This window comes from Poeciliopsis prolifica, unplaced genomic scaffold (assembly GCF_027474105.1).
Source record: "Poeciliopsis prolifica strain line A6 unplaced genomic scaffold, Auburn_PproV2 SCAFFOLD019, whole genome shotgun sequence".
Lineage (NCBI taxonomy): Eukaryota > Metazoa > Chordata > Actinopteri > Cyprinodontiformes > Poeciliidae > Poeciliopsis > Poeciliopsis prolifica.
In genome coordinates, this window is record NW_026562394.1 from 3825549 (window position 1) to 3850403 (window position 24855).

At 38.9% G+C, this 24855-nt stretch overlaps 2 protein-coding genes across 4 annotated transcripts in view; one reads left to right on the top strand and one right to left on the bottom strand.

Moving 5' to 3' along the window:
- LOC129368644 (connector enhancer of kinase suppressor of ras 2-like) overlaps window positions 1-13297 on the bottom strand; it is a 36900-nt gene extending 23603 nt beyond the window's left edge. For 2 of the 3 annotated variants that reach the window (XM_055043706.1, XM_055043705.1), the window contains exons 1-6: window positions 12774-13297; window positions 6414-6577; window positions 3307-3509; window positions 2145-2250; window positions 597-638; window positions 391-510 (exon numbers count right to left, since the gene is read on the bottom strand). In XM_055043706.1, the coding sequence (XP_054899681.1) occupies window positions 391-510; window positions 597-638; window positions 2145-2250; window positions 3307-3509; window positions 6414-6577; window positions 12774-12837 (699 nt within the window). In that variant the 5' untranslated portion in view covers window positions 12838-13297. The remainder of the gene's footprint in view (window positions 1-390; window positions 511-596; window positions 639-2144; window positions 2251-3306; window positions 3510-6413; window positions 6578-12773) is intronic. The other variant, XM_055043707.1, reaches the window with a different exon arrangement.
- A 2628-nt stretch (window positions 13298-15925) lies between these two features.
- nlrc3l1 (NLR family, CARD domain containing 3-like 1) lies at window positions 15926-23163 on the top strand. Its single transcript, XM_055043666.1, has 7 exons — window positions 15926-15954; window positions 16894-17139; window positions 18180-18281; window positions 18397-18471; window positions 18569-18674; window positions 18764-19001; window positions 19397-23163. The coding sequence occupies exons 2-7, from the start codon at window positions 16979-16981 to the stop codon at window positions 20947-20949; spliced, it is 2235 nt and encodes a 744-aa protein (XP_054899641.1). The 5' UTR covers window positions 15926-15954; window positions 16894-16978; the 3' UTR covers window positions 20950-23163.
- The last annotated feature ends 1692 nt before the right edge of the window (window positions 23164-24855 follow it).

Consider the following 24855-nt stretch of genomic DNA (forward strand, 5'->3'; position numbering starts at 1 on the left):
TGTGGCGCTCGCTGCTTATTCGAATAAAAACCCTGAAGCCAGACGAATCAGTAGTCAAGGTAGAGTGGACATGACTGACATCTGGATCCTTTTGGTCACATTGGTTTATTTCTATATTTAACATGACAGCACAGAACATGATTACTGGGCTCTAGAAAGGTTCTTCAGAAGACCGAGGGTATTTCACAAACATTGGTAAAAATGCTCTTGCACTACTTGTGACGACCTCAGCCTAGATTTTTTTAAACCTTGATATCTTCAAAGCATGAAAGGTTGAAGTTGGTATGGAAATATAACATCACATGCAGTATTATGTGCTTTTCAGGAATACAGTGCCATTTTATAGCATATATTATAGCCAGTGACAGTGTGGCTGCGGGTGAGTCTTACCAAGCCCTCGGCGGACTTTATGTTGGCCAGCTGCACCACCTCCAAGTGTGCAGACTGAGACACCATGGGGTCCGAGGACAGGGAGATGATCTGGTCACACACTTCGGACAGGGTTTTACACTGAGGGCGACAGATGAGGGACAAACGCGTTCTTTAAACCCACGTAACTTCACGTTCAGCGCAGCGGGACAAAGTTAGAAACTCACCACATGCAGGATCTTGTTTTCAGTTTCGTACACAGAGCAGTCCTGGGGAATATTCAGAGAGAGAGAAAAAATCTGTTACCTCAAGAGAATTAAACTAAAATGGAGTTATTGGCCTTTCTGCTGTAGGTGGATATAAGAAGAAATTGAGCAGCTTGGCACCTACACCATAACCCCCCTCCCCGACCAACCCTCCCACACAGACATGCACAAACACCAAACAAATGAGTCACCAATGCGGAGGCAGGACTCTCTCTTCCTCTCTGCTAGCCTTCCTCTCTATCAGTCTTTGGCTCCATCTAATTTGGCCTCTTTAACTCCCTCCACCCCTCCTTTCAATTTGTTCTATCGCTTTAATTTTTCTCCAGATAAACATTATCCTCCACAGAGACGGAGTTAAAAGCCATTAACTGTCACTTCTCTCATTAGTTACCAAGACAGAGATGAGTGACTGCCATCTTTCACCATCCGCGAGCAGAAGAAGCAGAAACGGCGACATCAATATCCGATTGCAGCTCCTTCAAAACTATTTCCTCTCTGTGAACTCTTTCCAATAAAATGACACTAGAGCTGCAAACCTAAAGGTGTTTTCTTGTGATACATCAAGACAAAGAAATACATAAAGTGGAGGGAAAATGCCTTGAACATACCTGAAAATATGAAAAGTGTGATGTGCGTTTTTTTATTCAGCGCCAACTCAAGACGTTGTAGAACCAACTTGGACCTTTACAGTCTTTAGCAGAAGTTATTTAAGGACATCCTTCAACAAATTATGTGTTTAGATCCTTTTCTCTCCTCCCAAGTGTCTGATGTGGTCAGTCAGTATTTAAGTCCCTTTTTTTTGCCGTGTGCTGAGTCAGTCTATTTTTGTTTTAACAGCAAACCGGATTTATTTGAAATCCCAACTTTGACTTGAGTTTGATTTCTTCTTTTGACATATTTAGTTGCTCTGTATTAATTGTTTGAGTTTGTTATTCTGGGGAAATAAACCCCCTTAAAAAACAAACTAACACTGTAACCTAATGCCAAACTGGCTCTGCCACTTTCTGTGTTATATAGTCAGAGCTGCTTCTTCTACATACTTTCTTTGTCCCAACAGCAAACAGGACATCTGAACAAAAAGTCATTGTAACACAATTATTGACATATAAGGAAAACATGACAGTAATCAGGCTTTTATACTTGCCCGGACAATGTATTCTCCTATGTTATCAGTACCTGAATGAAGTTGATAATACAGCATTAGTAAGTCTCTGACAATAAATAAAGATCTTAAATCTTTGGATCTTCTTTTTATAATTTAGATTAAAAGTCTAAAAGCAGTAATTTTTTTATGTTGAGCTTTTACCCCTGCTTTACTACACTGTTTATTCTAAAAGATAGGATAATTGTTTGCAACTTTGCACTGTATATTGGACATAATAAATAGTTAAATACACTAAAAATGGCAGGAATAGGTCCTACGGCTTCATGTTGCTTGTAATATGTGGGTCAAGTTGCGCCGAGGGCATGAGACGTACATCATGATGTGATGTTGCACAGTTTATTCACCTGCTGCACAATCGTGGTGAGTTCGAGACATAGCTGGATCACATTGTTTCTGGTCACAGAGTAATCCGCCACTGCAGCAAACGGTGACCTGAAAAAGAAAGAGCACCTGAAATGAACCATTAGACCGTTCTTCATCACAGATTGAATCACTGCTAATATGGTGGAGACATTTCAGAGACTCAACGATGCGTACAGCGGTGGAAGAAACGGCCTCACAATCAACAAACATGCACAAAATTAGAAAATATGTAGAAATTCTCCAGTTTCTATGCTTTTAGACCAAAGCATTTCCATAGGATTTAAAAGGTAAATCAGTTTTCTGCGTTTATTCTATGTAATTTTTGTCCTATCAGTTGATTCGTCATGGATATGATATATAAAAAACATTTACAAAAATAATAATTCAATCCCTTTTACAAAAAGATTTAAAAAATTGACCATCCAAATGACTCAAGAATAATTTAATTAGTAAAATAAAACCAATATTAAACATTTTTTCTTCAATTTAAAATCCTACTATCTCCTGCTCATGACTTGATTATTTGATTCAGGTGTTGCAGCAGAACCAAATCTAAAAGTTGTTGGACACAAAAAGGTTTCAACTTTGGCTGGAGTGAAGGTTTATAGCAAACAAACCCAGGAATATTAATTAAGGAATTGAAGGTATTTCCCCATGAGGGGTTGGCCAAGATTCCTTTTGGCATGAAGAATGATGCCAAAAGTTGGGCTATAAATCACGTATGCAGCAGGTCATGAAAGCAAAAGGTTCTTCTGAAATGCTAAGAATGCTTGTCAGGGTCTGGGGTGAATAATGTACAGACTTCAGTTGTCAACATAAAGGCTGGTCTGTGTTAAATTAATAGAAAATATTTGTAATCTTAATTGTGCTAGATTATTTCAATTACTGTTGATACCTTTATTTAAAGCAGCAGCTGCAGCTCGTTTATTGTGCCAGTAAATGCAATTTGCAATTGGGGTTGAATAATTTTAGGAGAATCTAAATTCACTGTCTAAATGCCACTGACTGTAGTTTTGCTTTCTAGATCTTGTCTTTTACGTTTAGCAAAAGCATAATAGTATAGATCTTGTGTTTCACAGTGGGTGGGTGGATGGACGCACGGATGGATAACTTTATCCAGCAGCATCATTTTGCAAATCTCACCTGTCCAGCCATGCCAGCAGGCTCTTGGCAGCAGCGATCAGGTCCACCACAGAGGTGAGGAAGTCGTTGGGCAGCTTGTGAGTGGCTCTGCCATCGTAATGGCCACTGCGCCGCCGGCCCGTGATGAAGTTCTGCAGGTTTTTCGCAGACGCGCTGAGCTTGTGAGAAAGCGTCTTCAGGTTCTCAGTCTCCAAACCGTAATTCTAGAGGAAAGAGGAGAGAGTAAAATCTCTGTGTTTGACCAGTTTGTCAGAGTTCGTTTCACCTGTGATGACGCATTCTGGCAATTTCTTTTTCACACATCAGACTCCAACTTATAGTCGCTCTGACGCAACTCTACATAAGCCACAGGGGGAGCGGGTCCTCAAGAATAACGCTGCAGAAATGAAAAAAGCAATCCAACCCAGCTGTCGCTTTGATTGTGTACAGATAACCTAATGTTCATTTTTGGTGCAAATTGTACATGCAGAAACTGTGGAGTCTCTCCTCTCAGGGTTTCTTGGGATGAGAGAGGACAGCAGGAGGGCTGCTAATCATATTTAATACAGGAGAGCCTGACAGACTTAAAACTAAATCCCGGTTACGTAAGGTGCTTTGGAGCCGATGCGTGCCCCCCTCCCGGCTGGGATGAAGGATGAGAGGAGTTCACATTCTGATAGCATCTACGACCTCAGCCCACTAAGTCTGCATCCAGTTTCTCCACTGATCTCTGGGATTATCTCACACCGATGTGCATTTCTTTTACTCTACCCAACAGCCAAATTCATAATTCATATGTCATCTCATCAATAAATTTGTGTTTTATCCTGCAGAATTTGCAAAAGAAAGAAAATGGAAATGTATTGCTTCAAGTAATTACAGTTTCTATATTTCTTAGTACTTTAAAATACAAGATTACAAACATATATTCGAAAGCAGTGATAAATATATGACTTTTTCTCACTGTTTGATATTAAATCAAACATTTCCTGTTTACGTCAGTTGGGGTTACCAATATGACGTCTATTTGCTAAATACCAGAATAATGACAAAATATAAATATTTTGAAAACAATCTTCAAATTGGGAAGTGACATACATTTCCTAACTGATAAAATTACATAATAAAGTTTATTTATGTACAGTGTTTTGGATATTTCTCTTCAAGCTTCTCAGTTTGCAGGACGTTTGGCCCATTCCTTCTGACAGATCAGTTGTAACGGAATCGTGTCTCTTAGCTGATTCGCAAACACAAACCTTTTCCTGCCTAAATGTTGTCATCGATAAGCTCCTTAAAAGTAACTTCTTTGTTTTTAAATATACTTCAGGGTTGGGATAAAGGCCAATCCAGAAGCTCAATGTAAGTCTGTTTTATCCATCTAAAATCTGTTCTGATGTGTTTTTGGGAGTTTGAAGCATCTGACCCAAACTGGTGAACAGGAAGCTGGTCAGGATGTTTCAGAATAACCAAAAGGTAGAGTGATGAAGAGTGTTTCTAAATGTTTCATTTCAAACTCAAATCAACTGCTAGATGGTTGAAACTTGGACAAAGGTATAAAAAACATAGAAGTGGTTCTAGACGGTTCGTTCAATGGCCTCCCGAAAGCCCAACTTTCATATCAGAAAATGAACAGACTTCACTTAAAGGTTAGAACCATGCCTGGAAACCAACCAGTTTTAATGAGGTCAAATATTCAGACTAAGCTAGTTAATGGCTGCAAAACGTGTGGCTTCTCCGCAGCTTGGTTATGTGACATTTATCCAACTGTCACTAGGGGGGGTGTGCACATAATTTACACAGTTTTTGAGAAAATCCTCCATAAATTCAAACAATCTCAGCTAGTTCTAGTGTTTAAAATTCACTGAAGTTGCCTGTTGTATAATCATTCCAGCCTGAACCAACCAGAGCGTGTCTACAAACTGATTTTACTGCATAAAATGTTACATTTATGGTCCTCATTTAATTTGTTGCTCCTCTTGTGAGCAGAAACCTATGTTTTATTATTTTATTTCTTATTATTACTCATGAAATCCCACCAGTGTCACTTAAAGAGTAACAATGAAAGCTCAAGGAAGGAGTCAGGCTTATAATACATTCTCGCACTATAGCAGCTCATTAGTCAAATCAGCAGAGCGACAGTGACACACAACTAACGTCTGTATCTCTGACAGTAAGAAAGTGCATAAACTACTTCAAAATGTGCCAGTAAAGGATATATTTCAGTAAAGCAGATATTTCTGATTACAACAGAAATATCTGCTTGCTTTGAGAAATCATTCTATTTGTCATGGGAAATTTTTAAACTGGAACCCAAAGCGGTTTCACATTTCTGACATCTTAGGACTTAAAGTGGCAATTTAGCTGCTTTGATTGGTAAAATTAAATTCTAATACCTGCAGCATGAGCTTTACCCTCAGTGCATAGATGGATACAAGGAAGTATATTTACTGGAGCTGAATCCAGTAAATACAACAACCTCCTTCTGAGCAATCCTGTAGGACAGAAAAGAAAATGAAGCTAGCCCCTTTAAGAATATGGAGCTAACAAAGCCAGACTGTAGTGGCCACACAGATTGGACCAATGTGTAATAAGATGTAACTTCTCCTTTTAAGGATTAACAGTGTTAAGGGACTTTTTGAACCAAAAGTAAAGCTTTCCCTTTTATTAGTCCTTTCAGTTGATGCTGCCACCACTGTGTTTCAAGCCTGGGATGTTATGCTTGGGGGAGATATTCAGTGTTTTTCACCCAATAAAGCATTTTACAGGTAGGTCAAGAAGTTAACCTGATCTCACTTGACCAGAGCAGCTGTTTCCCAAGTTTGCAGGGTCCTCTATACATAAATAGCAAGCATAAAGTAGGACATCTTGGATCAACAATGTTTTCTTATTGCCTCTGTTCCATAAAGTATGTGGAGTAACTTCATAAGAGTTACTAAACAATGTGGAAAAATGCAAAGCGTAGAAAAGCTTTTGGAGGACACAATATTTCCGTATGTTTCTGTTGATCTTACAACAAATAAGCCAGTTTTCCTATTTCGTGATTCACAGAGACACATCATGTGTTCGAAAGCTCAATCTGTGACTGAAAGGAAGCAGGATAGTAGATGTAAGCGAAGCCTTGGACTCACCAGTGCACACAGTAAGTCCACAGCTTCCAGTATGAGCTCCTGGTGACCGATCCTGGACACGCCCAGATCCTCCAGCTCCTGGTGGGTGATGCGTAGCAGCTGGTCTCCCCCCACTTTCTCCTTCTCAAAAGTCTTGATGTACTGCTGCAGGCAGTCGTCCAGGCCTGAGGCGACACAAAACAGTTGAGTCCGATTTTGTGAATTCTTGCAAAATCTGCTTTTACTTTCTACATGCTAAGTGGGCTCGACGTTGCCTTCCATACCAGAATATGTGCTGTGAATCTGTTATTCGTGTGATCACAGGTCGTGTTCTGCCGCATTCAGGCATGATAACAGTCTGTGTGACACAAGAAATGTGACACATTTTCCCTACACAACATTATTCCAGCTACACTTTCAGCTCCGAGCCTGAAAAGAAGCGATTAATTTAACAGGGTTATGAGTCTGTGCGCGACTTGTTTTACATGTTTTAGCACTGCAGCAGGTGTGAAATCCTTGTGGAAGAAATACTTGAGGAAAGCAGCAAACTAAAACAAACTGAACGCTCAATTGTACCGACGGCTTGTGCTTTACATCCAAAATTACAAAGAATTCATCCTTCTATTTCATTCACGCAATAATCAGGTTCATAAGAAACTCAACCTATTGCTGTTGCATCACAGAAAACCTTCAAAATTGTTTCTCAGGCAAGAGTAAGAATCTCTCTGGCGCAGAAGTCAACACTGTTGCATTCTGATGGGACACTGATGGAGCGCTTAGGCATGGACTGCAGTTTTATGACTCACGCTGCTATAAAAATGCAAAATCTAAAACAACCAAATTCACCGGACTTTCTTGAGAAGAATCAAGGCAGCTGTTGTTTTTCCCATTTTGATTTTGACTATATTTTCTCCTTTTCCTGTGAAATCAATTTTCGACTGAGGCAGCTTTTTTATTTTAAGCAGAACATATACTTTTTAGTTTATATCTTATATTAGGCATGATGTCATAATCTCCATTTCTATGTAAGTATTTGGATGCATAACTGTTTTGTAGAGCTCACAAAATAAATTACCCTTTGAAATAGGTTTTGTTTCTCTTCCTTGGTTACTCATCTGAGAAGCTGAGTCAATTTCTTTGTCATGAGATATTTTTATTTATTTGTAGGACAGCTAATAATCTGATTCTTATTTTTATTATACCCACTTCTTGCTACACCTTGTGTTTTATCATAGCTGTATTGTGTGTTTTTTACTATTACTAGCATACAAATTAGCTTATAATGATGAGTATAAAAACCTCAGCTTACTAGGATATGTCTGTAATTTTTCAAAGTGCCACTCACAATATGGTGGCATGCTAAAGTCTTATTTCTACTTTGCAACGGAGCCAATGGAGTGTCTATTGTTCTATATCTATGGGTCACATTGTCTGGGAATATCTAGTGACCCTGTTTCCTTTGGGAGTAACTATAATGTGGCACAGGAGTCATTCTTCAAAATGGGAGAGACAGGAGAACATGAGCATTCAAGTAAGGACGTCTGGCTTGAAGTAAATTTTCCTCATCTACAGTTAGATTATCACTAAAACCGTTTAAAAAGTCCAAGTAAGATTTATTGTAAAACTGTTGTACAGGAATGAAATGTTACTTCATTTTATTGCTTTTCATTTGAACGCTTTTCACACAGCCTTCACCAATACTGTGTGTGACTAGAAAGTGTCTGCTTTCTAATTCATCGGCTTTCCGCTTTAGCAGTCCAGACAGGGAAGTCAGCTTTTGTATAGCTTATGTAGCGACTTTCTCTTGTTTTTCCTCCCCCATACACATGCAACTCCCCCCTCATCTCGTCTCTCTGCTGTGGTGGACGAACCATTCACATGGGACTTGGAGCGGACTTGATTAAGCGTTCAAGATGGGTTCAACTAGCAGCTAATTGTGTGTGTGTTGTGTGTGTGTGTGCAGGGAAGGCTATTGAGAGCTCAACACTTTAAGGCTTTGCTAATCAATCTCTATAACTGTGACGGGGAAGTATGCAACCAATCTCTGTACTCTCCTATTAAATAAATTACGCTACATATTTGACAGCTTTGCATAGAACTATGTTGGTGGGTGTAAGAGGCTAATAATGGCAATCAAATGTAGCATGAACTTTGAAATGACCTGCTAGATTTATGTGTGTGGGCATCTATGCCAGCCAAACAAATCGTCTGTCTAAATGTTAAACTAATCTCTCAAAATAATGAAGTCTTCTGGCCGTTTTGTGATATTTCTCCCTTTAATCTTCTAATCTAAACTGTTATGGTTCCTGCATTCATTTTAAAAGAAATCTTTAAAAAAATCTTTAAGCAATCTCTTCTTCTTCCTTTGAAGTTTTATTGAAACTCTCTGAAAAGGTCATCTTCGGTTGAACGTGATCTAACTGAGTTGATTTTTAGATTTAATTAGTCACAGACACTGAAATCCTGATTAGTCGCTACATATTAAACACAGATATTTTCCCTATTCTGTTTGGCATTTTCTCCACATTTAAATAGGACACCGTTCATTGAGTGCACGCGATAGTTTCCGCCACATTGGTTTTCCTGCCCATTACATGTATGGGTCAGATTATTAAGCACCTAGAGGAGAAATTAAAAGCACAGTGCCGACATGCGCTGATCTCCATTACGGATAATCAACTTTTAATGTCCGGGGTAAAGAGCAATTCGAAACAGATATATGACAATTTGAGTGGCTGAGTCAGACAATTGGGTGAGGGGAAACACAAGAGGAGGAAAATCAAAATGGTTCCCTTTGTAAATAGGGTTGACAATGTTCAGACTGGGAGCTTGAGTTCGGTTTCCAGCAGCAGAAGATGCTGCTCACGTTGAGTACAAACTTGGAGGGTAAGGTGTGTATCGTTTTTCTGTAAAGTTGAGTTTAAACAGCTCCATCACAGCTGGGAACAAAACGCCTCGCTCAAACAAAGCTGACGGGAGACGGGAGTGGGGCTGTGGGAAGGTCACAGGGTCCCCCCTTCTCTGGCCTCCTGTGACATCACGGGGCACAAAGAAATAAAGGATCCTGGGAATCCTGAAAACAAAACAGTGCCAGTCGCCAGGGCTCAAGGATGGATATTTAACAGGACTCCCCACCCCCTGCAGCCGTTTCTTCTTCCTCAGTGTCTCTCAAAGTCACTTTTGTCCCTCACTTCACATTACCACTCCCGAGTGCAGAAATGCTCTTTGCTCCACTTGGTCAGACATGGGACACACAAGAGTCCAATACAGTCGTTCTTCCTTCTTTTCTCATTTGTTCTTTGAGTCTTTTCACAGACTTAAAGTTGAACAGCTAGCATCACCACCTTTCTGCCTGATTCTGCATCTTTTTTTTTTTTTTTTTTTTTTGCAAACACATATTCAATAGACTCAAGTGCAGCTAGTTATACCACTCATACTACTAGAGATCGGATCATTTATTTATTTGTTTGTTTCAAGGATAACCCATTGAGATGTTTCATCTCATTTTCAAGAGGGTCCTTGTCGTCACCACAAGCTGCTGACCGATACCAAGGCATCCCAGGGCTTTAAAATGTTTCCAGTGGCTGCAGTTTTCCATCAGAAAATTTATTTGCTTTAAACTCATTTTAATGAGACGCCAGCAAAAGAACAATGAAATAAAGGAGGAGTCCCCCTCCCCCGCAGGTTGCTGTGTGCTGCCAGTCACCTTGTATAAAAACGCTGGCATCCGATAACAAAGAAAGCGACAAACTGAACAGACATTTGTCCAGCTGCATGGACAATGCAATAAACCCAGAACTCCCCCTTCTCCACCTGTTGCTGGCTGAATAAAAAGCTAAGCTACGTCACCAAGGGCCACAAGTTGAATGAAGGACGGCTGACATGCAGTACCAAAGGAGGTGCTGAAGTTTTTTATGATCATATCAATCATAGATTAAAATAACGCTCCCTGTCCTTCATATGCATGCTCCACACTGCCAGCCAGCTGGCTGAAGGAAAGCTAATCTCCTACATTTTATTTACTTACACAGCGTAAATAAAATGTTTACTTCAGTTGATTATTTACCGGATGATTTTTATTCCAAATTGAGTCTCAAATCAAAATATCCCACAAAAATATAACTTAAATGGTGGTTTTATTTTTTGTGCACTTAAATATGTCAGCTCATCAACATCAGATGAAGAACCGCCTGCACCTGAAAGCCGATGTTTGACCTTCAACAGGCCGTTCGTGTCCCAAACCCCCAAAATGTGGCAGAATTAAAACATTTCTGCAACTAGAAGGGAACACAATTTCACCATGGTAATTTAACAGACCAGTTATCACAAAGCCCTGATGTCCGTCTCTGCTACCAAGGCTGGAACAAGCAATTGCTTGGTTTAGGGGGGCAATCACTTTTTTTTTCAGTCAAATATCAATTTTCAAAGATATTTTTGAAAACTGCTTCTTGTTTTTATGAATTTGTCTGGTGTTAATATTTGACAATGTGAAACATTTCAATGTGACACAAAGCCCAAAACAGAATTCATCTTTGAGGGGCCAAATACGTGATAATTAAAATACAGTTTTTGAATTCCAAATGTTGACGGAGTCACACAATGTATCACAATTTTGTTTTTTAACAGACATTGAACAGTAATGTTTATAATACAATGAGCATCTCTCACGCAGCTCCATGTAGCAGCAGCAGCGACCAACGGGCTGCGAATTACGAAGCTATATTTACACGTGAATGTGTACTGAAGCGGTACAGATGTATGGATGTGGATGTGAAGGCCCCTGGTCTGACACGTGAGCACAAAGCAACACATTACTGAGACAATTACTATTTAAAGAACTGGGGGAAGGAGGGAGGCAAATCTGAACAGGCAGAGAATTACCTCCAAGTGGAACTTACAGTCCTATCACATTTGAATTCTGGAATATCTTTGTAATGTAAACAGACAAAAATAAGCGTCGCTTATGAGGAGTCTGTGAAGACAGTGGGAGTGGGCTGAGGATGTGGAGAAAAAAAAACCAACAGCTGTTTGGGGACATTTACAGATCTCTAGATCAAAGCAAACACTAATCTGACACAGCTACCAAAGCTGGATAGAGAGACAAATTAATCACAACAACTTCAACATTTCTGAATTTCCAGGCTTTTAGTAATGGCACGTCAGATTAGTTTAAGCATAAACATTTCTTAGATGGGAAATGGCCTCAGGAGGGCTCTCCTACTCGTCTGAAATGGATCTCCTTCTATGTGTGTTAGCTTCTGCTAGGCAGAGGATTCCCTCGTCACAAAACAAAAGCTTCAGGAATAAACTTTGGAACCACATCTAAGCTCTGTCTGTCGTGTAATAGTTTAAAAAATATTATCCACTGGTGTACCTTTCCACCAACAAATGTTAGTGAAACACTAACAATAAACACAGCAGGGAAAAGAAAAAGAAGATTTCACAAAAACAGACTCAAATAACACTACTGGTAATAATTTTGCTGCATGTGGATTTCTGTTAACGCGACACAAGAGAAAGGAGAAGAACAATAATTTTTTGTTTATTTAGGTGGATGTCACAGGTGATGGAGGAAATCAATAGACTAGAGCACTTTTTATAACTTAGTTTGACTCTCATCTTCACAAATCACTTATTTGTTTCTTATGTCCAAATTTTCCTGAACTCCTTGCTGTGTGCTCAGAATCCAAGTCAATTTATGCAGAGGACAGTAAAACATGTGAACAAAAAGGGAAAGAGGAAGGAATTTTGCAAGAGCTGTGTCTTTTATGATGTCACCAGGAAGTATGAGCAGTTTTTGGTTTTTTGGTTTTTTACTTCCATCATGGCAAAAAAATACCAAAACAAATAGAAAACCTATATGTAGGCCTATATATAAAGTACATTGATTTTTACTAAAGGTAATGAGGAAACGCTTTAAGCTTTAAGTCTTGGTGTCCCTCTCTGTCAGCTTACTTGGAGAGTCCTGCCAAACATCTGTGGATTTAGCAGATGATGCTGCAATGATCGCTGTGCACACACTTCCCAGGTAACTTTACCCCGTTTTCATCTGAGCCCGTGTCATCTGGGTATAATTACTAAATCTCTCTTGTTTCCCCCCAGCCTCCCCAAGGAGGAAGCTCTGATTTAACAATGGACACAATGGGTTTCAAAGCGCATGGAGATGTTTGGATGCGCTATCGTTCCAAAAAACAATAATCAATGACAATTGCATATAGACCCAAACGACGACGTGGGAAGGCGAGGATCAGCAGGTGTTTTGCTTTCCTTTCCCACGTCTCGGATCAGTTTGTGTCGGAATGTGTTGGATCGCTGCGCAACACTGGATTCACTTGAGCAGTTTTGCGAAAAATGTCACGTTGATCAGGCGATAAAACCCACCTTTCATCCAGTCTACCACTTGACTTGGGCTCCACTTGCTCACAGGCTCCATAATCAGTGCCATGGCAGAAGTTTGTCCTCAAGCTTCACAAAAGAAAAACACACCCAACTCAACCAACTCCCTTCTCAAAATCAGGGGAGGAAAAAAATAAATAAATAAAACCTATTCAAAATTCCTCTTCCAACAAAAGATGCCCACTGGCTCTAACTGCCTTTAAACATCAATGGAGGTAGTCCAAGATGTCTAATTGTTTTGTTTGTTTTGTTTTTTTGTGGAGCAGAGTCTGAGTAAAGCCCGGCGGGGCTTCTGCAGATTCCAGCGCAGCTCAGTCCTTTGAACGAGGTCTTTCAATTGTCATTCATGTCAGGCTCAGAGGCGGCGATGCTGCTGGGTCTCTGCTGCCCCGGCTCTTCTGCACAAATACATCCCCGGCACCGTCCAGAGCGGCGAACAACACGCAGACTGTTCACTTCATCCTGCCGTCTGGAGAGGTAGCATCGGCTCTGAGCATCCTCCCTCCCTGAGCATCCTCCCTCCATCCCTTCCTCCCTCCCCTTCCCCAGACATGGAGTCACAGCCCTGGCTGCCTTCAGCAGGCGAGGTCTTTCTGTATGGCGGGTGATTAATGCCACAGGAGCGACAACCGCGGAGACTCAGCGTGTAGCATTGTTATGTTTGTTGGTCATTTGCCTGTGAAGGATTGGCTTTTTTTCTCTCTCCCCATGAAGGAATCTGAGATGCTTTCAAGCTGAATATTTCTTGAGAAATTAACTGTTTAGAGTTTGATTCGGGATATTTGATGTGGAATTCAATTGAACTTAATATGGCTTTTAGCTGGGTCTCTTAACATATTCCGTTTTTATTCTGTGGGAATTATTTCTAGCCATCTTTAATGGTGATACATTCATTTAAAGGCTAGGCTAGCCGTTGCCACTTCACCTCAATTAAAATCAAAAAATTTGAGAGACGCCTACTCTTTTACTTCGTTATCAAAAACGACCCAGTTTGAACAAAATTATAGGTTTAAATCAAAATCTGCCTACTGTATAATAATCCAAAGTGTGTAATCTAACATATTACATTTGTGTTTAGTGACTGAAAGAAACATGATTGTTATGTGCAGTAAAATGAATTTATTCATTGCCACTGAAAAAAACAAAAAAACAAAAGTGAGTAGCATGTAGGAGACAATACAATCATGAATGAGTGTTTGTTTACCTTTCTGATTTATCACCTCCAGGCCTTTTGTGTCTGGGTCAAGGTGGTTTATATGCATGGGCTGCACAAATAATGACACACACATTCAGCTAAAACAAAGATCACTGACATTTGGTGAAAAGAAACTGTATAAAATTAGACTTTGATACTTGTTTCCAATAAATAAAAACACCGTGGTGTATTCTGATGCTAATTCCTTCACATCTTCTGTGAGCTTGAGGGCACTGATTGCCCTCCATACAAGCCACTGTTTTCTCCTGCTGTCTTTGTCGCTGCTCGCCTCCATCACACAAAGCGCACTGTAGTGGACCAGTGGTCACCAAGGAAAAGAGGATGCTGACATGCCATGATCTTTATATAAACCACTAAACAGCTTCAGGGTTTAAACCTTTTCTTACTCATTCATTGCTCAGTATTAAGTCATATTTACAGTAGACTGTAATTAAGTAAATAAATACTACATTTCAGGGGTTTTAATTGACCTTAGAATTCAATATGAATTTATGAAGGCCTCTTCTTCTTGAAGAGGCCTTTTCTGAAAGGCATTTAAAAAAAATAATGATTTTGCAAATAACGATGAGTTGGGCTTTAATTGCAAACATTCAGCTTTGCCTCACAGGACGTTAAATCCAAAGAGTATTGGAATCAGGACTACATTCCTTACAAATACATTGCTGCCATTTTTCAAGAGATCTAATTGAGTATTAACTTAAAAGCTGCTTTGTGGCCAGGTGAGGGATGCTGCACTCCTGTTTTGCTCGTTAACCAAGCAGAAAATTGGTTTGTTTTTGATTTCATGTGATGATTTCATGTCATATAATAAATGTATTCCTAATGCAAATTATAAAGGCTATAAGTTGCAAGAAAAGAGCACATCAATGTGAAACTGAGCTTATATGTAGAGGAAGGAATATAATGTAATGTGCATGAATCAAATAGAAACAGCAATGAAATGGCAGAAATGGTCAGAAACATGTCAAGGATCTAGTAACAAAGGGTCAATAATACTGGGTTTACTAATAATAAGAAATAAGACTATAATTAATTGTACCATCCTTATTTCACCGTAGTATAACATACTTTTTCAGTCAAGTTCCATAGTATGCGGAAACAATAGTGTTCAATAAAATTAAATAATGGGAAAAAGAGGGATGGACTTTTACACACTCAGTGGTCTTTAAATGTTTATTTGCGATCACCTACATAAAAGCCAGTGCAGCAGATTGAAACCCAAGTCTGCTAGCAGTGACCGTCAAAAAGATCAATAATCCTAGAACGAGAGGAACAGTGGGAAATGTGAGAATGTGACTTGATACAGCTTCTATAAATCATGATTCTTTTTTTATCTCTGTGAATCATACTTTTCAGTCCAAGGAAAACTCTGATGCAGGGGATTGACATTCAGTTCCAGTCTTACATAACAACAGCATCATGATATAAAACTGAATGATTTATCTTTTCATAGGGAAGCTCCACATGAGCTGCGAATTAAGTCTTACCAAACCATTAAAATGTGTGTTTGTTAGCCATGCTTTATTCATGGCAGCGGGGAAAAATATATTGAAACAACTTATTATCTTTATGCATACAGACAAAACAATATACCTTAAATGCAATTGGGAACATCTATAATGTAACGTTAAAATTATCTATACATTTTAATTTACAAGAATAGCTTTTTATCAGAAAGAAAGAATTTTTGAAAACCTTTGCCTGAATTAATTTATTATTTAAAACTTAGGGGTTTAAAGTGCTAACTGTTTTTAACATTAAAAGAACATTAAGATATATTTGCTGTTCTTCCAAATGACAGAAATACAACCAACGTTCAGTTGGTGATCTTTAAGGCTTTAGTGCGTTTAATGACTTTATCCCCTAGGGGGCAGTCGAGTTCATCAATCTCCATTACAGTTTGACAGCGAACAAGAAAAAGGAACTTCCTTGTAGCCAAGATTCCCCGAGGTAAGCTAACTATTCTGTCAAAAGAGCGGTAATTATTTCTTAACAATAAAATTTGATATCCTATCCAACTCATTTACATGTGTAACGGGTATTAAGATGATTACATGGTTACGTCGTTTATGAACGTATTAGTGAAAGTTTAGACAACACTAGCTTTGGGAAAAATCGTCTTTGGGACACCGAGAAAGTTAGCTAAATACTCACAGCTCATTTAGCTTCAGTGACAGGAGAACAAGCTCTTTATCTCTGGCGTGTAGAATAGTGAAGCAAAGCTTCAAACACATGGCTTTTAATTGTAGATCACATAAACGATATAATATGATAAGTCATGATTTTGATCTAAACAGACAGAAGCTCTCAATTTATGGGAAAAGAAGCGGTTTTTAAAACTAGTGTTTTCCAACATGTCACGTTGTCCACATTTAGATTAATTTCTTAACATATAAACCTCCCAGATAATTTAAATAAGTTGGATTCATGACGTGGCGTGTGAATTTACACCTTATGTGCTGTTATGTCCCACCGCTGGCAGTGTGGGACATAAGTTTGGAATTGCATCATTTTTTTCAGATCTGGATGATTATTGAAATGCAAAATAGATTATCGGAAAAAAATAACTCCCATAACTAAGGAGATGATCAGATGAGGACTCAATACTCATCTGATCATAATTTGTCCATCCAGAAATGCAAGTCACACATAAGTATTTAAACGTAAAACCAGGTATTAATATATATTTTTTCCCTTCAGGGTCTTTTCTACAATTGTTTCACCTTTTTATCTAAATTCACTTTGTCTCTAATTAATTTGCTTGAATGCTCAAGCTTTTATGTTAAGAAAGCAACATGATATGCCCTGGAGCAGAATGGCTCTGAAAAAACCTGTATATCTGGTCCTCACCGGTATTTCTTCTTCTTCTCTTTAATTTGTGTTGTACAGGTTCAGGCAAGTTACGAAGTGGTCACACTGGGAAGAAAAAACATTCTTGCCGATTCGGTCGCTGAGTACACTTCTGCATGATATAATGGCTGAATCGAACACCATGATGTCAGACAACTCTTCCATTGGGGATGCAGTGTCTAGTAGAGGAGATGTTGAATCCCATGGGGATGAGGATCTTTACTACATTCCTGAGAGGAGACCATCTCTTGACCTTGGACCATCTCCTATGGACACCAGTCAATGGTACGTTGAGGTCTATGACTTTTTAGCCTTTCCAAACGAGCTAAAAATTCATATAATGCAATCACTTTGAATAATATAGAGAGAGATGGAAAGAATGTGTGCTGTTAGTGGAGAAGGGCAAAGGTCATCACTATACATTCTAAGATTCCTTTTCACTGAAATAAGTCTACCTTGAAATGTAATGAAAGCAGCCTGTACTTGTGGACAAGATAAATCACTAGAGCTTTAAGGATTATTGTTATCTGCTTTAAGACAAACTTTCATAACCTTATGACTTACACTTGAATGCAATTTAATTATAAAACACTGTGCATCAGTTTAGCAGGATGCAAAAAAAATAATCTGTAAGAAAAATACTTTTTTAAAATTACGTTTATTATCAGGCTACATAAATGTAATTACAGATGTTTAAAAGTAGCAAAAATATGCCTCCTGGAGGAAAGTAGAGTTAGTGCAAGTTCCCCTCAAAAAGAAAAATTTGTTCTCGTCTGTCAACTTTAAGGCATTTCAGTTTAAATGCCTGACTTGATCCTGCTTGCAGGAGTTCATTGAGGTCAGACTGAACTGCTGATCTTGTGCTTATTGCTCTGTGAAAACCAAGCAACTAACTGGAGATGCACAGATGAGCTTTTACTGATAAACACAGATTTCTAGTTTTCTCTGACCTACTAATTAAGATTTTCTTTCTCAGGAATGAAAACAAATTTAAAGTATATTTTCTAATCTCTGCTTTTTATGCATTCTATTGATTCCAGTTTGAAGAACTATAAATCATAGTTATGTCACACTGGTGTAACACCTTCAGATTGTCCTGTGAGGGTTTGATGCTGAAGTTCTTACTTTTGGGTCATCTCTTGGCTGGCTGGTCAACACTCTGGGCAGAATCTGCTTGATTTCTGGCTCCAGATTTCTATTCTATTTTACCTGCTGATCACCAACCAATGGCTAAACAACAACCAATATGTTTTTTTCTTTTCAACTATTGGATGACTGATTTGTGCATCACTTCATCTAAAAACTCTTAACTCTGCTCCCTTCAGGCATTTTGTGGATCAGGCCTTGACTCCGGCTCAGAGCTATGAAAAATTGACTAGTGAAGAAGAGCGAGACGGTATGACAGACCAGGAGGAGATCCCTACAAGGTAGAAGCAGCATTAAAGACTAACAAAAGTTTAAGCATGATGATCACTTTAGGTGCTCGCATTCATGCTGATGGATCACTATAACGTTAAAGCGTCATTGTCTTTCTGGTTTTAGCGTCCGGCTGGAAAGAGTGGGTTCATTTTCCAGCTGCTACTCCGTTGACAGCAATGACTGTGAAAAGCTCATTAAGTAAGAAATGTGACCACAGTGTCAGATTTTAACCCATGTGGCTGTTTGATACGTGACCCTAAGATGTAATGAAACTTGTGTGTTGGGCTTTCACCAGAAAAGAAAGCAAAGAGGAAGTCACAGAGCCCTCGAACAAGCTCGAATTAATCCAAGACCCAGAGGAAATCAAGCATCCATCTCTGACCCTACAATTCACTTTCAAGGTGTGCTAATGTGGCATTCACCTTCACCGGGCCTTCAAAACCAGCTCAACCTGGAAGTGATTCATTTATTTGTTCTTTTTTTCTCTTAGGCTTTGTGTGAGACCCTGAAGAAGCTGCATGAAGACGATTTCAGGATGTTCAAGTGGACGCTGTGGACTCATTACCCGCAGCCTTTCAGCGCCTCTCAAAGCATGGACATCGTGGACCTTGTGGACCGACTGGTGGAGACCTTCAGCTGTGAAATGTCTGTGCAGATCACCAGAACCATTCTCGTCAGCATCAGTAAAAAAAATGTTGCTGAACATCTGCGGGCATTGTACATCAAAAGTGAGAGCGTTCACCATGTTCATCTCCATTTAAAAGTAACACAAATGATTCATTGCTTTGACAAAGAATTCTTCTTTTCTTAGATGAAACAAATGTTAATATCAGATAACCTGAACAAACGCAATGAGCAGTTTTCAAATGATGACCACATTTGTTTGGTTCAGTTTCATTAGCCATCAACAGGTTTGTTGAATCTTAACAAAACGAATCTGACAGCATGAGATGCACTAAAAGAACTCAAAAAGCAATTCATCTTGCAAAAATCTAAACAAATCCAAGAACAGAACATATTCCTCTATTAAAAATTGACAAGACGTCTCAAAGGATGCAAATACTTTTTTTGCAGCTCTACAGATCATGTTTTGATCTTTACCTGATTTTTTTTTCTCTTCCAGATCAAATTCGTCATGAATTATGTGAATTGATAATACAGAGGTACAGCGACGTGTCGATTACCGAAGGACAAACAACGCCAATGGATGACATCTATGCAGACATCTCTACTTTGTCAAATTATGACAATGGCCCAAATATGGAACATGAGGTCATGCAAATAGCCAAGCCGTACACCAAGAAGAAGCCAGGCGATCGGCTTTCGTTTGCAGAAACACTCTCTCAGGAATGGCTAGACAAAACTCATGCAAGGCTGGTGTATCTCTATGGGCTGGCAGGATCGGGAAAGTCCATGTTTGTCAAAAAGCTTGCCCTTGACTGGGCTCGGGGGCGATCACACCAGCATTTCTCCTTTATCTATGTCATAACAATCAGAGAGATGAACGAGTATTTAGAAACGAAGGTCTCTCTGATGGATATAGTGAACAAACTGTACCCAATGGCAGAGAGGATAAAAACCGAGGGCTTGAGGTATGAAAACGATGAAGCCTTTTATATCTTGGACGGTCTAGACGAGTACCCTGATGAGTTTAACTTTATGCGAACAGAAATTCACTCTAATGCCACTTCTCCCACGACCATTAAGGTTCTCCTGACTAACATCCTCAGAGGCCGGTTTCTCAGCCGCTCGCGATTCATGGTAACGTCCCGGCCCCAAACTGAACGCTGCGCCCCGTGGGATGGACAGTACGACGAGATCGAAATGTGCAGTTTCTCAGACGAAAACAAAGACGAGTATTTCAGGAAGAGGTTTAAGGACCCAAATCAGGCGACCCGTGTCATTGAGCACGTCAAGTCGATAAAAACTCTCCATATCATGTGCTGCCTGCCCTTGTTCTGCACGTTGTTGGCAGATGAGTACCAACACGTCCTCCGAGAGTCGAGAACGGAAGAAAAACTCCCCACGAACATTACGTACATGTACACGAAGCTCCTCCTGAAGCTTCTTCACATTCGTAAAACAAGAGCTCCAGCTATAAGTCCAGAGGAAGAGCTGAACTTGCTCATGGATCTTGGGAAATTTGCCTTCACCTTGCTGGAAAAGGGTCAGTTTCATATTAGGAGGTCGAAATCTCCTGACTTCTGTCACACAGAGGCAGTGAACAGAAGTGGCATTTGCGTGCAGTATACGACATCTCCATTCGTCCTGTCCCATGAGGACGTGGTGTGTTTTCTCCACCCCACCGTGCAGGAGTACATGGCTGCTCTCTATGCATATCTCTCCTTCAGGAACCACGACAAGAACATTTTTGATCCACCGCTGAAACCAAAATTCAGATTGAGCACCAAGGGACACAGAATAATGGAGCTGTACAAGGCAGCAGTGGAAAAAAGCCTGCAATGCCCAGATGGCAAACTGGACATGTTCTTGCGTTTCCTCTTTGGGATGGGATGCAAAACCAACCAAAAACTTCTCCTGCCGTTTCACAAGCCCTCTGCGGAGATCCTAGACTTAGCCAAAGACTGTGCCTCTCTCATCAAGAAGAGCCAAGGATCTAAGCATCCAGATCGGAGTAAGAACTTGAACTGTTGCCTGGAGGAGTTGGAGATGTGAGCCTTTGAATTTGCTCCAAGTCAAAGTGCATAAAATGGCCAATCACTACGCAAGAAAACACAGTAGTACACTTTAGTATCGGAGAAAAGTCGCATGCATGGGTAAGGCACACTGAGACTAGCAATTTATGTTTGAGTGGGAAACCTATTCATAAAAAAGCTGCTAACTTATGTGAGACACTATCAGGATATTGTCTAAGTGATAAGGTGTTTTCTCCCATCTTCAGTGGTTTCAGTAGCTTCATGACTTTTCCAACATGTTAAAGCCCCAAACCCCAAAGCTTTTTGTTGGGATTTTGTGTTACACAACAAACAAAGCAGGAGGAACTGCAGGAGGAAAGGAAGCTAATTAATCATTGTTGACATTTTTTTTTAAAACTCCCAGTTTCATTTAGGGTTGGACTTTGAGCCTTTACCATTCATTAATATGATTTAAACCAAGTCATTCCATCATAGCCCCGTTTTTATGTATAAAGAAATAGTGATGTCACTTTCTAACCAGGGAATTTTTGAAGGTGGGCTGAATGTAAATACACACTTTCCATATTTGTAGTTTTTAAAAATACTTCAGCTTCACAGTTATGTTGTGCTTTAGTGTCTGTCAGAAAATCCCAATAAAATGCATTCAGGTTTCAGGTTGACAAAATGTGATCAACCTTGTGATCAAGGTTGTAATAAGTTTTTGCAAGGCGCTATATTTGATTAATCTGCAGAAACTCCCAGTATTAATGAGCAGAAATTTCCAGTCCAAATTAAAAGTCTGGATAAGGCAACCCTCTCTCACCGTGCGTTTTCTCATCTAAAGGCTGTGGCAGAGTTGTGCATTCAGTGTCTCTTGCTGCCATTTAAAGGTTTTCAGATGCAATAGAAGATACAAGATCACATGGGGAGTAATTCTACAAATGGTAAACAACTGGACTCACAGGAATGGATTTTGGACACGAGTCTTAGAATACATCTAAAACAATTATATTAAATTAAAATCAGAATATGTAAGAGTTTTTAGTTCTTCAGGCAAAAAAAGTCTTTACATTTTCAGAAACCTTGATCTGGACAGTCTTAAGTTTTGATTCATTGTCATTTTTTTGTAATAATATAATTACCTGTTAGATTAAAGATTGACCTGGAAGGAGGAGCTCATGACATGTAATTATTTGAAAAAGTTTTAAAGACTAAAGTGGAATAATAGGGTAATTTTGTCCTTTAGCCTCCCCCCTTCCTCTTTGCATTAACTAATAAAATGTAATAAAGTAAAGTAATAAAACTGATTCAACACTCAATATTACATGTATGTACACATCTGGTCTTAAATTGCATGGCTCCTAATGCTGTCTGAAAATGTGTGTGTGTTTTTTTTATATAAATATATTTTCTATATCTGTGTTTGTATGAAAACAATGATACTGAAAAGAAATTTGATCTCAAATCTTTATTCTTTGTCCCATTGTGTATTTGATCAAGTAAGACTATAAAACTTTCTATTTTAAGTTTATGATAAATATCAATATTTCATAGAATCTGTGGCACATTTAGTGACAAAAATACATGCAGCATGTATTTGTTCTAAAATAACAGACAGGACAAATATTCAGAATCAGAATTTATTGGCCAAGTTTATGAGCACAAAGAATTTGACTGGTTTAAAGTGCTCACAGTACACAAATAAAAGTATAAATATATACACTTTAGAGGAAATAAAAATGAAGAGTAAACACATGGATTTACAACCACTTCTTACTCTTTTTGGTGCATGAAGAAAAAAAAAATCTGGCTTGTGATGGTGCAAATTTGATTCTCTTGTTTCTCAGAGTGCCTGACTACTCTGGTCTTATGCAATAAAGAAGTAACTTGTTTGAGACAAAAGCATGTTTTACATTACCCAGGTCACACATATTTATTCAAGGTTTTATTTAAATTAAAAAGAAACCTGGTATAAGCAAACAAAACAGGAGAGTGAAAAGCTCAGTGATTTATTTTTGTAATTTTGTTTTTACACAGAAGTCAATGTAATGTGCCTCAGTGCTGCCTTTAGATGAATGCTTGTTTACGTTTCAAAGCACTACATATTTCTCAGCTTGCAGCCAGTGTTTTGCTTTGTACATTTTTTTTCTCTATACTTCTGTAGCTAAAGAGACTCTTCCACCAGAACAACATACAATTCATGTTAAATGTGCATATTGCAAAATAAACTAGCCTCTATTGTTTACCACTACAATCAGTGCCTGTTAACTTTATAAACTTCTGTGCCATTCCTACTGCATTTGTCACAACACAGCTAAAGCTGGAACTAAAGTCCTCCAATGTGACGTTTTTCAAGAGCAAATTCTTCCGTAGGACCAATCCCTCCATTAAAGATGACCTAAAACAAGATTTGTTTGCAATCAGAACCAAGATGAAAGCAAGCATTCAAATCATGTAAATAAATGATCCTTACTCGTTTGATTCGATTAATCTGTCATGGCTGGGTGATTCTTCGGGGAAAGTGCCGTTGACGAGCCAGTAGATGAGAGCCTCATCGTCGTCGCAGTTTGGTAACGCCTCACAGTGGAGAATCAGATGCTCACCTGGAAGGAAAGATCCACAATCCAGGGTTGAAATAAAGCTTTCAGTGGAGATTACCTGAAAGAATTTTGAAGACCAAACAACAGATCCTGGTAGACATGAATGTCAGGATGCAAATAAAAGGATAAGGCACGAGTTACCTGGATGCACCTTTATTTTGCTGTGCAGAGGCCCGATAATCTTTGGAGCGTCATACTCTGAAACTGAACAGCTGAAATGAGCCAATATACATACTCAACATATACAATATAAACCTGTCATATTTAATTGATCCTCACCTGGAAACCCATGAGCAAACAGCAGGTACAGAGATCCAAAAGCTGTTACACAGACCACAAAATGATCACAAAAATGGAAACAAAAATAAAAATATTTTCATCAATAAACACAATTACCCGTGATAGCAGATTGCAGCTTCATATTGATCTGTTCTGTTGGCGTCTGGCGTCTACAGTATCTGCAGCCAGGGATCCTTTTATACAGTTGCACACACTTCCCCTCAGTGTCTGGGGATTTCCTCAGTTTTGTTGCTTGAGGTCAACAGTTTTTGATTGTGTGTCACTTAGTGACTCTATGTTGCTACGCACGCTGACTCAGTGGAAACCCTGCAAACGTGCGGTTCCTACATTATACATAATCATTGTCATGAGACAATTATTAAAGGGTACTGATTGATTTGTCGTTTGAGAAGTGTAATACAGACCTGATCATTTTTGATGGGAAGAATTCAGCTCTAAAACATTTTTAGAGCTTTGACCTTTGAAAATGTCAGCCAAAATGAATAAATATTTAGCCCAGGAGTGTGTAACCTTTACAAACAAAAAGAGCTGCTTTTGCCTTCACTAAAATAACTTTTACTAAAGTGAGTAAAAATATTTTTGTAGTGAAAGTTACACAACAACTTTTAACAGTTGTGGTGTGAAATAAAACTTGAGAGCTGCAAATTTTACATGACTTTTTGAAGAAAAACAACTTAGAATCTCTTGGTTAATAGCTATTATAGAATAAGTTTCATTTTTAAAAAAATTACTTTTTTTAAAGCTTTAAAATAAAATACATAAAACTTTTGCAAAAAGAGCATGGCTCAAGTTTCTCTGAGATGTACAGGGTTTCCCCCAGTGCATTATAAGCCTGGCAGGCCACCAGGCTTTAATTGTGCCCCACCAGACTAAATATTGCTTATTCATTTGTCTTTAAAATGTTTGCATTTTTAAAAAAAGACTTTATAGTTGGTGTTCATGTATTAATCTTCCAATATAACATAAATATCATGGCATATTTTCAAATTTTCAGTCGGCTTTAAACAGTTTTTAACTCAAAAACACGGCGGCCCACAGGATGAAGG

Coding starts and splice junctions, on each gene's coding strand:
- nlrc3l1 (XM_055043666.1), top strand. CDS start 16,979: ATGGCTGAATCGAACACCATGATGTCAGACAACTCTTCCATTGGGGAT. Junction 18,675..18,763: donor CCCTACAATTCACTTTCAAG/GTGTGCTAATGT, acceptor TTTTTCTCTTAG/GCTTTGTGTGAGACCCTGAA. Junction 19,002..19,396: donor GCGGGCATTGTACATCAAAA/GTGAGAGCGTTC, acceptor TTTCTCTTCCAG/ATCAAATTCGTCATGAATTA.